This window comes from Lithobates pipiens, unplaced genomic scaffold (genome assembly GCF_037356315.1).
Source record: "Lithobates pipiens isolate NorthernLeopardFrog02 unplaced genomic scaffold, aLitPip1_a1.2 Scaffold_3, whole genome shotgun sequence".
Taxonomy (NCBI): Eukaryota; Metazoa; Chordata; class Amphibia; order Anura; family Ranidae; genus Lithobates; species Lithobates pipiens.
In genome coordinates this window covers 20,544,961-20,560,873 of record NW_027507790.1, presented here as the reverse complement: position 1 = coordinate 20,560,873, position 15,913 = coordinate 20,544,961, and the positions used below count along the sequence as shown (strand labels likewise).

The following is a 15,913-nucleotide window of genomic DNA, read 5'->3' as shown; positions in this document are numbered from 1 at the left end:
GTAGCCTTTTCCCTCCCCTATATGCATACCTTCCCTATAACAATGCACATTGAATTTTTACTCATTTGATCCTCTTTTTTTTTGATTTTGGTACAAAACTGCCCCTGAAGATTGTTTTGATACATGAAACCTGTTTGGCTTATGACATCAAACAACTATTTCCCCTACTAGGTCCCTATACCAGTCGGCTTTTATTTAGAAGCTCTGTAATTATGTGCATTTTAATTGGGTGTCTCGCCTATCAAAAAAATATCTGCCCTGTATCACCTGGGCTTGTTACTCTGTTCGCAATGTATGAATCGTAGTACACATATAATGTGACTGCTAATCCATACTTGGATATTTATCATGTTACTATTTTATTATTTATCAATAAAATGATTTTATATAATGGTGACTGATCCCTTGACCTCATTTACCCACCTCATCTAAAGTCTCAAAACCCCTCCTTTTCATGTATACATAGGGATGGAGGCATGTGTCTCATTCAAAGTCCCAACTTTTCTTCTTTCTCCATAACATGACTGCACAATTGTCTTTCAAAATGCAACAGCGCTGTAGCTGAAAATTGGCATAGGCAAGAAGGGGGGGGGGGGGAGTGCCTGGTATTGAAGTGGTTAAAGCATAACTCCACTTTTGTTGGTTAAAAAAATATTCCCCTCCCCCCGAGTGATCTATGTACATTGCAGGGATGTTGACAAACTTTACGGCAGATTCCTACCATTTATTATTCTATTGTTCCTCTGTGCCTCTGTGCTGAGTGAGTCTATCAGGAGTGGTTTCATTATTATCAACCAGCTGCTGCAGAATTAGGGCTCTAATAAAAAAAATTGCAAGCTCTGCATCCCTTCTGATGTAATGTCCTACTGGGGGTATCTTACCAAAAATTTTTTTTTTTTGTTGTAGGGGATACCAGAAATCTGACGTGTATCTTAGTGTAGACTTCTGGGAAGATCAGTGAGCTAATCACACAAGCAGGAAATGATTTTTCTGGGTTCTGTACACATTGTTTATGTACTATTTTTTCCCATGAAAGTGGAGTTAACCTTTAGGTAAGTAAAAAACAAATTTATCAAAAAAGAAGAAATAAAAGTGTATGGGACTTTTAAGGAGCTCTCTCACCCTCAGGAAAAATTACTCATACACAACTTTACACAAGACTCATTAAATGTTATGACAGAATATTAAAACCAAGGAATACACTCATAACAGCAATGGATGAATATCTCATAGAACATTCAGAACAATGAGCTTCAAAATACCTTCCTAAATCAAAGACTTCTGTATAGCATAAGGTACTAGTAGTAATATGTTAAATTAGATGATAAGGAATCTACTTCTTTGGGAAAATAAGCAAGTGCACATCGCTCACATGTGAATGGACCCAGAGAATAAAATGGAAATCTGGTGTGGAACCTTGAAGAACTTCAGGAAATGTGTTTCAAATTTCTCAGGTGTGAATAGAACATTACTGGTACCAAACATGTTAAGCATTTGCCAAATTACCTGCTCAAGGTGCTGTATGGAATTTGCTTGCTCCATTAACTGCTGGTTTTGTTCTGCAACACTGGATTCCAATTCCCATACCTTCTTCTTCAGAGAAACCACAGAATTACTATCCAGACCACTGGAAGAAGAAAGCTCTTTTATCTGGTTCCCCAACACTTCCAGCTGTTTTGATAAATTCAATGTCTCCTTTTCCTTTTGCTGTGAAAAAATATATAGAATTAAAAAATAACAGGCTATTTAATCAGATGCCTACTATTAACTAAAATTTCAACAACAAGTAATTAGGGGATGGTATTAGTTTCAGTTTTTACTGTATTCCGTTTCATTAAACTTTTTATGTTGAAATTATAGCCAAGTTGTTGCATTTGTAATTTTAGGCCTAAAAAGTGTACATGCAGAGATGAAGATGTCAGACTCAACAAACAGAACAAATACATACATGCAACGATCACCAAGATCACATGACACTTTGAGTGAGTACATTTTCTTTACAAAGATTGCAAACCACAGAAATTGGGATAAAATCTTACCCAGTTAAATGAAACAAAAAAATCTGATCATTTACAATGATATTGTCATTGTTTTCAGTGTCAATACCACATCAATTCAATATTTTAATAAACTGTATTAATGCTATCAATGTATTGCCCAGTTTTAACTTCATGTCAACTAAATTCTGGTGGTTGATTTAACTCAAGGGTGGTAGATTAATTGTTTCTGGTCATTACTTGTGATCACATTTGTGATTACTAGAGGCATAAAAGTGGTTGAAATTGACTGAAAATTGCCAGCTTTAGGGCCATGTCAGACTGGAGCAATGAAATGCTGCGTTTGTCCATTTTGTGAATTAGCACAGCATCAGAATAAACAAACAAATGAATGCTATAAAATGGATGTTCATCATTCTCCCGTAAGCACATGTGATGGGGACAGTAATCCTCATTTCTTCCATTGCAAAGCTGATTGAGTTCAGCAGACAAGAAAATTGCTCTGCTTCTCCAATATAAATAAGCACAGTGTAAAATGCACCTACCTGATCTGTGCTACAGAGAAGCCAATTAATTTAAAGGGGTTTTCTTCTGTAAAAAAAAATATTTTTTTCCTGCACATAAATCAGTGGTGAGGATTTCTCCCATATGTGGCAGTCAGACTGTTTTGTCAGTTTGTGTAGTTTTCTACCCAGTGAAACATACTTTAAGCTCAGGAGTCTCCAAAACACAAGCAATTCAACTAAGGAATCCTAAAGTATGCACTTACTATAATATATTTTTCAAGGACCTGTAAGTAAACTGCTACTAATTGCTTTTTCTCTTATATTCACCGACCGACACAGCTCCTCTCTTAGCCATCGGGTTGTCATGCCCTATTACTAGCAGAACTCTTGGTTCCACCCAGGGGACGGTCCCTTGGGCAACAACCCTCCAGCCTGCCATGCAGCCATCAGTTTTATTTTGCCTAGTGAAGGATAAGGACCTATGAACCCTGCGGGCCCATCGGTCCGTGCCTTTTTCTGCAGATTGATCCTGTGATCTACTATCAACAGCCGGCTGTATACTCTTATCCTTGTAGTCTCCCCAGTCCAGCCATCGAGCGTGTGCAGGCCGCAGCTACGTGCTAGGCAGACCAAGACAAAACCTCAGCTCCAGAGGTGGTCGTGAGCCTTTATGCTCCGGGGCATACATATGACCGGGCTACTGATGTCTGCGTCATAGTATGCCGGGCCAGCAGCCACCCTGTACTGATCATTGAGTGGCTCTGTGATGGAATGTCTCCCAGCTCTTCAGGACTGGTAAGTACAGCTCTCCCTGCCTCGGCGGGGCTGAGCAGCTGGGCATTCCCTGGGAGGTCAATTCGGGGGTCCCTCATCTCCTTCTCTTCTCTCCCTGTCCCTATCTTTCCTCCCCCCTCCCTGTGGGGGATGCTGCATGTGGCTGCTGAGCGGTGTGTGTGCTATGCAGGGGTTCTCACCTGGGGGGGGGGGGGGTTGCATGGCTAGCTGTGTCCTGGATCCTGTTTTTCATGCCCCTAGAAGGTGTCGGTGAGGCCATGCTGATGTCCTGCACAGTGGTGTACTCACCGCCAATGATTAATAATCATTCATTATAACCACGGGTGTCAGTGACACTGAAGATCTACCTTTTTTGCACTTAAAGGCACAGTATCACCAAAATGTCAAGATAGCAGCACACAGTGTTCCAGTGAAACACTTGCACACCTGCACTACTATTGCACATTGGACCAAGGAATAACGTCCAATATTGCACTAAAAACTTGTTACACTTAGTTTGTTAAAAGTATATTTTATTTAATTATCCGTTCTTCCATTTATTTAATTTTAATTTTCTCTTTGCCATAACAAGTCACTTTATGAACTATTCACTCTTTGTGTATGTTGCACAGTTTTAGAATCACTTGCAGTTACACTTTATATCATATTTTATTTTTTTGCAGTATTGCACATGTTTTATATATATTTTATATTTGTTTTTTGCACAGTAGAAAAATTATTATGTCTCTTTTAACATATATGCCATTTAATTCAGGATATTATTTCATTTGCACTTTTGCACTTTATTGATGACCCTGATAAATGTCTGCTAGTTTGAAGCATAGTTAAATATTTTATTAATTTATTATAAGAAAAATATATATATATTGTCCTGCAAGTTGCCTTATCTGGTTATCCACAAGGATAAGGTGGTGTTGCGTCCGCAACCGTCTTTTCTGCCGAAAGTGGTCTCGGCTTTTCATATCAATGAGGACATTGTATTACCATCTCTCCTAAGTGTGTCCTAAGCCGAAACACCCTAAGGAGGTAGCCCTTCACGCTCTGGACGTGGCTCGGGCTCTTAAGGTGTATTTGTCTGCCACTGCTCCCATTCGCAAGTCAGAGTCATTGTTTATTTCGGTGGCTGGTCCAAAGAAAGGGATGGCGGCCTCGTCGGCCACCATTTCCAGGTGGATCAGACAGATTGTAGTGCAAGCCTACGCCTTGAAGGGGCAAGTGCCCCCCTTTCTGGTCACGGCCCACTCCACAAGGGCAATCGAAACGTCTTGGGCCTTTCAACACCAAGCGTCTGTCGCGAAGGTGTGTAAAGCGACGACCTGGTCGTCTGTCCACACATTTACCAAGTTCTACATGGTAGACGTCAGTGCATCGGCTGATGCCTGTTTTGGCCACACAGTTTTGCAGGCGGCCATATAGTGGCAATTGAATATGCAATATATTTTCTTTTTTCCTGGTTTTTCGATTAAAAAAGGAAGTACAGTTAAGTTAATGCGCTGTTGCATTACATTCCGCAGTTTTTTGGTGTGGCTGTGGATAGTCACTCCTGTTGAGGGTACCCTGGTTTTGTGGTGGATTTCTCCACACACTGTTTTTTTTTGTTGGTAAAGTTACACTAGTTCCCACTTGCCATGGTGGATGAAGTTTCTATGTTGTTTGGCACTGCTTGGGGACGTCCCTATGGCTAAGCGAGGAGCAGTGTCGGTCGGTGAATATAAGAGAAAATAGGATTTTTTGTACTCACCGTAAAATCCTTTTCTCTTTAATTCACCGACCGACACAGCACCCGCCCCCTCCTTTTTATCTTTACATTATACTGCTTGTTGACGTACTGATGGCTGCATGGCAGGCTGGAGGGTTGTTGCCCAGGGGGCCGCACCCTTGGCAGAACCAAGAGTTCTGAGTGTTGTATTACAACTAATGCCTAGTATCTCCTAGTAATAGGGCATAATAACCCAATGGCTAAGAGAGGAGCTGTGTCGTTCGGTGAATTACAGAGAAAAGGATTTTATGGTGAGTATAAAAATCCTATTTTTTCCATGTGTTACCAAAACACGTGGCAAAGCATGACACATAAAGGGGGATGTACTAACATTGGAGCACACAGAATCTGGTGCAACTATGCCAATCAACTTCTAACTTTAGCTTGTTTAATAAGAAAAAAAAAAATAGTCCTTCTTGGCATCAACAATTAGTGGAATTTTCACACATTTGTATATACAATTATCACTATATTTTGAACCTTTGTTGTTCCCATTTTGGTATTTAGACTATTGAGTTTGCTTGTGTATCACTCCAAACTTCCTTCTTCTAGAATTAGGCAAATAATTTAAATTATTTTCAGTTACATCACAATTTTCATAATCCAGTTATACTAGGGCTGGAAGTCTTTTTTTTTTTTTAACACAGAGAGATTATACCTATACCAAATTTAGCAATTGATGAGGTTTTTTTTAAAGAATAAGAGACCCACATGGGACAGGGAAATTAAAAGTCCCTTGTGCTTACACTTAATTAATTGTTTGAAATATTGCTAAAGAATTGGTCTACTTAAAATCAAATCTTGATTCGATATTAAAAAAAAGTGACATTATCGATATGGAAATCATTTTGATTAGTATTAAGAGAGGAGACAGGTAGATAAATTATAGTATTGAGCTATAAAAATGCTGATTGGTTGCTTTGGGTAACACAGACACATTTTTCTTTCAATTAATGTTCGGTGTGCCTTCTAGGCATTCTGCCAACAATCTCACCTCTAGCTGTTGACGTAGTTTGCCCACTTCCCATCGGCAGGATGTATTCTCCTGTGTCACTTTCTCACGCAAGCTCTTTTCAAATGCTGCTTCTCCGATTGCCTGAGCTAGCTGCATATCAAACCTGTGTAGGGGAAAAAAAAAGCCCAATTACCTTTATCCCATTTTCTTACACAGTTCCAAAATGAGATGCATGATCTGAAAGTGTTCATCTAAGATTAAATGTGCAGCTGGTAAGATAGAAGGCTGAAGTGATAACATCAACTTTCTAAGTTACTTTCCAATGCATTTGTAAGATGAAATTTCACTTCTCTCACCATAAAGAGTGATAAAATATCCCAGGTTGGCAAAATTCTACCATCATAAATCACGTAACGAAAATCTGAGAAATTAGCTATTTCTATTCTAAAGAACACTACTTACATTTAATCCTACACAGCCCTCCCTAAAGCAATGTTACCAATATCCAACAGGTCTTGATTTACAAGTTTGAAGCAGTGAATACTATCCAGAAATGCCTAAATCTGTTTTTCTTTTTTGTGTTCCCTCATATCTCTGATTAACACACCTAAAAATATGAATACAAATCATCAGTCATACAAACTCAGCAACACATAGCAATACTATAGCACATCAAAGGGATGTAGTGTGTACCTATTTACCAAGCTTTGGGGACGCTTTCTTGTTAGTCTTTTCATGTCAAATTACACTTTTTGTGCCAAGAATGAGGATTCAAATGTATCTAGCAGGCATACATACTCAACTACAAAGATTACTAGAAAAGAAGATTAGTTATTCATTCAACTATAAAAAACGAGAGAGGGGAAGATGCTTCTATTGTAATGCAGCACTACAAATGGCTAAGAATTTAGTGCAGTAATGTAAAATAAACCAGAGGCACGCTGAAGCTATGAAAAAAACCCCAGTACAATGTTTGTACATCGCACAATGTTATATTTTAGCAATGCTTAACGGTAAAAATGCCTTTGTCAGCTGTTTTAAAGTTCTGTATTGAAAACTTCATTGTCAGTTTACTAATAAGACTTCAGCCTGTGTATGACCTCTTAGCTCATTCAATACCACAAAACCTTTATGAAACGTCTAAAAAATAAATAATAGATAACGAACATTGTTCTAATTTGTTTTGGCATTCAACTGCAACATAACATATTTTTCCATATTTTTAGAGATTGGATGGGTTAGCAGTTCAGATAGAGATGGAAATATTGCGGAGACACTGAAGAAGAGGAAACTGTGTTGGACAATTTAAAAGAATCAAGATGAAAGTTTTTTTATTCTGTCACCTAGGATGGGATCACATCAGTGCCTAGCGCAGCACCATGTACATTTCAGCATATTGCTGTGCCATTCATTTTGAATGTCAGCCCAACAGGCTTGCTACAGCACAAGGTAGTGCATTACTGTGCATTGCCTCATCAAAAACAGTAAGGGACTGATTGGACCACTGTGAGGCAGACCATTAAAAATTACATAAAGTCATACAAATCATGCTTATCATGGTTTTCAAAAGGATTTCCAGCTGGGGAGGACACCAAGGAAATGGTCAGAGTGGATACGCTGGATATGGTCTGGATGCTTCCTGCAATAGCTAAAAGAGACAGCAAGGGGGGCTCAATCTAAGTGCAGCAATATAGAGAGGGGGACACAGCACAAAATAATTGGTAACCTACAGTGTGTGGATGATCTCATGCATTACAGTCATTGGTGCATCTGAAGCTTGGAGGAGGAGTCATCCAGGATCCCAAGATGGAGCTGCTGCTTCAAGGAGTGGCGCGTGGTAGTTAGGATGACCAGGCAACCTCAGGACCAGAAGCAACACATGTGGAATCGATGGAGTACAGGCGAGGACAGGAAGTGATGAAACAGGTAGTGATGTCAGGGATTGGCAACATTCAAATTTCAACAATATTTTGCCACTCCCTTTAACATCGCTTCCTGTTTCATCCCTTCCCATCCTCCCCTGTGCTCCATCGATCTACATGTGCTGCTTTCTGCTTCCTGTCCTGAGGTTGCCTGGTCATCCTAACTACCACACTCCACTCCGTAAAGCAGCAGCTCCATCTTAGGATCCTGGATACCTCCTCCTTCCAGCTGCAGATGCACCAATGACTGTAATGCATGAGATCATCAACTCATTGTGAGTTGACAATTTTTTTGTTCTGTGTCTACTTCTCTACCTTTCTGCACTTAGATTGGAGCCCCCTTGCTGTCTCTCTTAGCTATTGCAGGTACCATCCAGATCACATCCAGTGTATCCATTGTGACAGTTTCCTTGGTCTCCTCCCCAGCTGGGAATCCTTTTGAGAACCATGATAAGCATCATTCGTCTTACTTTATTTAAGTTTCTATTAGCCTTCCTTTAATAAATGTTTACATACCCAATACACTTAGTCTGCGCACTGCTCTTGTTGTCTGTTTGCCGCTTAGAGCTCTCTTCTGTCTCTCAGAAGTGATGCGTTAAGTGTTCTGGTTTGGATTCTTCAGCGGTTCTTTAAGTCATAGGATTTACCCTAAGCATTTAGACCACACGGTATTTTCCATCCATGTAGTTTGTCTCAGCCCAGGCTGCACCAATCGTAACATATTGACAAATTTTATCATTAAAAATGGATAGGCAGTTTTGGAAGTGTGATTCTGCATTTAATTTAAGAAAAGTCTAAAGCAAAACTTTTGCTGTAATTTTAGAGTATAGAATTTTAGCTTGCTATTGATGTCCAGGTGGATACGGCCTCTCTGTTTGTCCTGATGACCACTGTTAGTAAGCTAGAAGATAGAGCAAACCAGAATCTACAGTTGTCAATGAAAAACGAATTGATGGCCATTTTTTTTATTGGGTATACTTGCTCCAGTAACAGCTGTTTAACGGTGGATTCCCCATACTTTGGAGGGATTTACTTTAATTTAATGTTGGCTTTTTGGTACAAAAAAATTAAGATAAATCTACTAAATGAACACAGACAACAAAAACCTCAGAGGAGTTTTACCATTGACTACACTATCCAAAGCTTATAAAAATTGGCTTTACATACACTTATGAATGATCAGCTAATTGGGTCCAACATTTAGGGCCCATTTTACATGGGTTGTTTGGCTTGTTATTGTGTGGACTGAAGGCATGGAAACTGTGAATCTCCCTTCAAGCTTTAGTTTGAAGACATTTAATACAGATGATAAAGGGAGTATTAGCATTTGCTTTAACTAGTAGGCTTTACAGACTTTCAAGCAGTCTAAAACTTACAAAAAACACACTAGAGCGAATTAACAGCTTATTTAACCACTTTAATACTGGGACTATTCTGGCACTTCTCTCCTACATGTAAAAATCATATATTTTTTTGCTAGAAAACTACTCAGAACCCCCAAACATTATATATTTTTTTAGCAGACACTCTAGGGAATAAAATGGCGGCCATTGCAACTTTTATCTTTTTTTTTTTACTTATTTTCTTTATTTTTGCTTTTTTTTATCACTTTTATTCCTATTACAAGGAATGTAAACATCCCTTGTAATGAGAATGGTGTGCGACTGGTCCTCTTTATAGAGAGATGTGGGGTCAATAAAACCCCACATCTCTCCTCCAGGCTGGAAAGCATGAGATGAGACGTGTAGCTGCAGGCATCATTCTGATATTCCCACTCAATGTCAAGGGCGTCATGTGACGCCTTTAGTATTGAAGTGGTTAAACTGATATCCATCATTCTCAGTAAAATGTAACTCCAACCAATTATTTTCATTTTTGATAAAGTGGGGAAGTGCTAAAATATTTGTCAGTTTTTATGCTGTTTATGTGTCCCTACTATGGAGAGTCCCCCACCCCCACCCACTTCCAGTAGTGTATTTAGGTTTTATGCTGCCCTAGGCCTGACTAAACTCATGTACCCCCTTATTTAAATATCACTCACCCCTTCCTGTTAAGGCCACACCCGTTGCTGTTAAAGACCTGCCCTGAAATTTTCGAGTGGGGACATCAGTTCTGAGGGAGGGTCTGGGGGGGGCAATGGATTCCCTTAATTTGCATAGATTTCTTCTCACTTCCTGTTTGGCTATGGGGCAGGAAGTGAAGGGAAATCTCTGCAATGGGACAGGGATGGTAAAAAATAAACTGGCAGAGGCTATAACCCTCCCTTACTATATTCAAAATGAAAAAAGTGTTGCCCATAGTTCTACTTTAAGCACAAATTTATGATACTTTTGTGGAGAGGACTAAGAAGAAGATATAACCATGCCAATGGTGCAGCAGAAAACATATAGCAAAGTGAGGAAGGTTTGTGGTCCAGGATGATAGGACAGTCAAAATTAGATGCAGCGCCCCCCCCGCCCCCCCCCCCCCCCCACAGTTGAACAAAACTGGCCACCCGCATACCGGAAGCTAGAGGGTTATGAGACTAATTTGACTCTCAGCCCAGTCTACCCCATAAGACTGGCACTCCACTAACTGTGTAGCACAAGCCAGTGGGTACTCTTTCAGTGCTTCCCCCCTGCAAAGTGCTACCCTAGGCCTGGGCCTTGTCAGCCTAGCCCAGGATACAGCGTTGCCCACTTCCACCCTCTCCTGGAAACACAAAAAATAAATAAAGTGTGTGGGGAAAAAATAACTGACCATTATTACATGAAGCGCCTCTCTTAGAAACAACTGTAAAATTTTGGAAAACTGTTAAAGTCCAAATGTCTTATTTTGTTTTGGATAGTGCAGTAAGGGGTTAGGACCTCTTGCTGGGTTTTTATTGCTATATGTGTCCCTGTTGGGGAAATCTCCAGTCAATTCCTGTCAGCAAGTGATGGGAAATCTCCCCAATGGGGACACAGACAAAAAATAATAGAAGAAGTAAGAAAGGGTCATTACTTCTAATACTTTAAATGCTGTTTCTGCCTTCCTCTCCATATACTAACAAAATATGTTTGGCTGGAGTTTGTTTTTTATTTTCTTTCAATAATCAACAGGAATACAAACGTGAAGGTGAATTTCCCCAACAGGGTCACAGACAGAAACAAAGGTTTAACTGATTGTAAAAGCATATCTGTATTTGTTTAAAGCATTTGTTCAGAAATAAATGTTGATTTCTCACAATAAACCTGGCTATGGTGAATCCCCCTGCTATCTCAACTGCCTTTTGTATTTAGAATAAAAGTTTGGAATTTGTAGCAGTAATGAGTGATAGTCATCTTCTTTCCTATTAGGGACTGTATCCCCAATGAGATATAAGAAGCCACTGATTGACTCAAGATTTCCTTTTATGATAAATTGACCCTTTAAGTATCTCTGCAAAAAATTAAAAACCTACATATAAAAGGTAGAGTTTTAAAGTAATTGAGAAAGTGGATCTTTGTAGTTTTTGGCAAAAATTAAGAGTTGAATAAATTACTAAGGTCTCTGATAATTACTTAGATAATGCATTATGAATATTCAAGATTTTAATTATAATTTGAGCTACAGAACTGTGTAATTTACCTAATGATTTCTTATGCCAACATCTATAAGACAGATTTTGAATGTTAAACTTCATGAATATTTTTACTAGAATCAGCATGGTAACTGAAAATTCTGTTCTACATTTTTACAGATATGTTTCTATCTCAGAAGGGTATGCTTAACCACTTCAATACAGGGCACTTTCGCCCCCTTCCTTCCCAGCCCAATTTTCAGCTTTCAGCGCTCTAGCGCTTTCAGTGACAATTGCGCGGTCATGCTACACTGTACCCAAATGAAATTTTTATCATTTTGTTCGCACAAATAGAGCTTTATTTTGGTGGTATTTATTCACGACTCCGTTTTTTATTTTTTGCGATATAAGCGCAAAAAAGCGGAAATTTGGAAAAAAAAAACAATATTTTCTTTTTTCTACTTCAATAAAAATCCAATAAAATCAAATTTTGTCATAAATTTAAGCCAAAATGTATTCTGCTACATGTTTTTGGTAAAAAAAAATCCGTTAAGTGTATAATAATTGGTTTGTGTGATCACGGACATATGTACGCAAATGATCATGTACATATGTGTGCAGGTGATCACGTACATATGTGTGCAGATAATCATTGGGACATGTGATTTTAGTGGGACATATGTGGGGGACATGTTTTTATTATTAGGGACATGTGTTTTTATTATTTGGGGACATGTATGTTTTGGGGACATGTGTGGGGACATTGTGTTTATACTGTGTGATGTGTTTACTGTGTGGTGTGTTTACTGTGTACACTAGACTGGTGATCAGTGAGTAAAAAGCTGTAAAAAGCAGCTCATACTCACTGATCAGCAGCCGGCTGCAGCGATCTGCTCTCCTCTCCACAGCGATGACTTCTGTGTGAGGAGAGGAGGAGCCGATTGCCTAGCAACCGGCTGTTTGTTTACATCACATGACGGCCGTGATTGGACACGGCCGTCATGTGATCAGGAGGGCCAATCACAGAGCCCTCCTGCCGATCTGAGATGCGCCGTGTCCGGGTGACACGGGCGCATCGGGATCGAGCCGCTGCGCGGGCGCGCGCGCGCGATCCCGCTACTCCTGAATGACGTTCCTGAAGTCCTATCAGGAGTAGGCGGCTCCCACCCGGCCGTATATGTGCATTGGCTGGGTGGGAAGTGGTTAAGAATATAGCTTTTCAAATTTTTTATTATTCTATTAGTTTACTTTAGGTTTGCAATTGCGTAATTTTTTTCTAAAAATACTGTCACAGTTGTTTAATATGTTATGAGATGCAGTGTAGTCTAGTTTAGCTAAGACAGAATGAATGTTTTGCTGCATTTACTAGACATAGGAATAGTGAACATTCAAACGGGTTGGAGGTTTTCAGTCCTCCACAGCATTTTTTCCATTTGCAGATCTCCCGAGGGATTGTTGATTCTCAAAATGATTCAATGATCTCTAAATATATTACTCAATGTAAAGGCAGAAGGTCAAATTCTGATCCTGTCAAACAGAGATCTTTTGGGATAGGGTCTGATCTGATGGGAAAGTCAGATCAGAAAACTTTAATAAAGAAAACCTTTATTAAAACTCGGATGTTTTAATAAAGGAGTAGAGAATCTTCATACAATAAATTGGGTGAATATTCAATTATCCAATCATTTACAGATAAATATGTAAACATAAATTAGTATTTCACATAAATGGATAATTAAACTAAAAATATCCATACAATACATTGTGTGAAGATTCTTAACTTTAGTAAATTAGCCTCAAATACCTTATATTAAATCTGTGGAGGATTTTGCATGGGATAGCATAATCAGCATATAAGGGGTCCTTTAAGTGGTTTTGTGGGTTTCCCTTAGGAGTTTTGTAGAAACAGCCTATTCTATCTTTGATATGAGAAACTACCTTCCAACTGGGAGAAAAGCACATGGGGAGGTGGGAGAAAAGCACATGGGGAGGTGGGAGGGATCAATTGGTGTGAGTCAGTTGCTCAATAAATACATTTTTTCTTGTTCGGCAGAGTAAAGAGAAGCTAATGTAAGGACACTATGTAAGCTGTGCGATAGTGTTCTCCTTCCTAGATAGGCTTGGTGATGTTAGCCACATTTCCCTTAAGAGTATGTCCTACTCTGTGAGCCCATGGTTGATGGGAGAATGCAGCTATGCCGTAACCACTATAGGGTCCTGGTCCTCCTGACCAGCCCCCAGAGGCCCTCATGGCCTGGGGTGTGGATTCATCCGTTTCTGAGTCTTGGGTCTGGCTAGTCCGAGGCACAGTAACTGGAAGGAGGATTTCAAGGTGGTTCTGTGCCCTCTCCGGTTTGGAGAGGCCCAGCAACTCAAAACACAACCAGGGGAGGACTCTTCAGAAGAAGGCCATGCAGGAGGCTGGCTGCTCGGTAGGAGCCTGGAAGCTGAGCTGAAAGGACACCAAGTGAATCTGCATTCTTACGGTATCGCCGGACCGGCTGCAAGATACTGGTACTGTAAGAAAGTTCCTAATTTTATCCTTCGGTTACACCTAAGTTCCTGTGCTAACTTAAAGTTCTACAATCAAGTGGCAGAGACTTTGTTAAGCTTAAATCACCTGTTGGCTGCTAAATCCACAAACAGGGATTTATCCGGTAGTTGAAATATCCAGTTGCAAATGGCTATTCCCTGAATCATCTAGAGAGAGACATTTCAAGTGTCAGCAGTTTCCATACAAATACCTGAGCTTTACTACCCTTACCCTCTATTTCCAACTGTAGAGACTGTGTTCTGTTCAACGTTTTATGCAAATGAAAATTCCTCAAAAGGCATTCAAGTTTTGGTCTCTGCAGTTATTGGGCCATCAACCTCGGGAACCCCAGCCAAACCAGCCGCTCCTTCGGGGGTCAGTGCTACATAAAGATCCAAGAATAAGTCATATTCTTTTAGAGCAGCACTGGGGCTGTTTCCAGAGAAAGCAAAGCCTGTGGGTGAATTGCATGCTGGGTTGGGTACAGTGTGTGGAATGTGACCCTGGAAACTAGCATCCATCTCTCTAAGTTCCTACCAGAGTAATGCTGTCTTAATATGTGCTATTACTTGGGGAAATTCTTCTGCATGAACTATAAACAGACTGAAACAGAAAGACTGCTGTGAAAACGTAACCGTCAAATAGATTAATATCTATAAAGTTACTATCCCTCTGTGTGATAGAGAGACAGGAACACTGAACTAACTGTAACTATCATTAGAAATGTTTCTTGCAAAATCTTTAAAAAGCAATCCACCAACAGCCTCAGGCCATTTTGGAAGCTACACCTTACTATGAACTGATTGTTTAACATGATACTAAACTTTGCAAAAAAAAAAAAAGGCTGTTCAAGTATGTATTCTTAAAGTGGAGTTCCATGCTGGGGATTTTTTTTTTTTAAGTCAGCAGCTACAAATACTGCAGTTTCTGACTTTTAATATAAGGACACTAAACCTGTCCAGGGAGCCTGCGATGTTAGCACCCCAAGCTGATCCATCCATCGGCTTTGGGTGCAGGTGCCGGCATTGCTAGTAAGTGAAACCTGAAGACTTCACTGGCAGTTTCCTACTGCGCATGTGCAAGTCACGCAGCGCTTTCTTCAAGGACTGACTATAAGTAGGATGGTAGCCATCCTCTCTTGCTCGCTCCTGAGATGGATTAAGGACAATGGATTATGGGATTTGTTGTGCACATAGAGCAGGGCACATGACTGCAACTAACCTTTATTCTTTTTCCAGAAATGAGGAGGAAAATAGGAGGCTTGGAAAGGCACAAGGAGGTAGATACACACAGTGATGCCCTGTACACACGATCGGAATTCTCGTGGAAAAGCCTTGGTTGGTTTTTCCAACAGAATTCCAATGGAATTCCACTCAAGCTTGTGTTAGCTACACATGGTCACACCAAATGCCGACAATCAAGAGCCTGGTGATGTACAACACTACAACAAGCTGAAAAAATGAAGTTCAATGCTTCCGAGCATGGGTCAAATTGTTTCCGAGCATGCACAGGAATTTTGCGTGTTGGAATTGCTACAGATGATCGGAATATTCGATCAAAATTTATTCCGTCTGGAAAATTGAGAACATGCTCTTAATCTTTTGCTGGCTGAAATTCCACCAGCATAAGTTCGATGGAGCCTACACACGGTTGCATTTTCCAGTGAAAAGCTCTCATCGTTCTTTTGCTGGCCCGAATTTCCAATCGTGTGTACGCGGCATAAGAAATGATTACATTTGAAATAGATTATAAGTCCATTAAGTAGAGGATGTGAATGGATTTTTTTGGGAAAATAAGGATATTGAGCTTCATTTACAAAGCGGGCATCTGAGTATGCTGTAAGATACCACACAACGTTTTTCAAAAAGTTTTTTGAAACACTACTAAAACTAACTAACTATATATTTTATGAAGTAATTTTAGTAG

General features: G+C 39.8%; 1 protein-coding gene across 3 annotated transcripts in view; it reads right to left on the bottom strand.

Moving 5' to 3' along the window:
• Window positions 1–15,913, bottom strand: part of MYO18B (myosin XVIIIB) — an 861,659-nt gene that overhangs the window by 334,882 nt on the left and 510,864 nt on the right. For all 3 annotated transcript variants that reach the window (XM_077461361.1, XM_077461362.1, XM_077461363.1), the window contains 2 exons: window positions 6,052–6,175; window positions 1,507–1,707 (listed from right to left, as the gene is read on the bottom strand). In XM_077461361.1, the coding sequence (XP_077317487.1) occupies window positions 1,507–1,707; window positions 6,052–6,175 (325 nt within the window). The remainder of the gene's footprint in view (window positions 1–1,506; window positions 1,708–6,051; window positions 6,176–15,913) is intronic.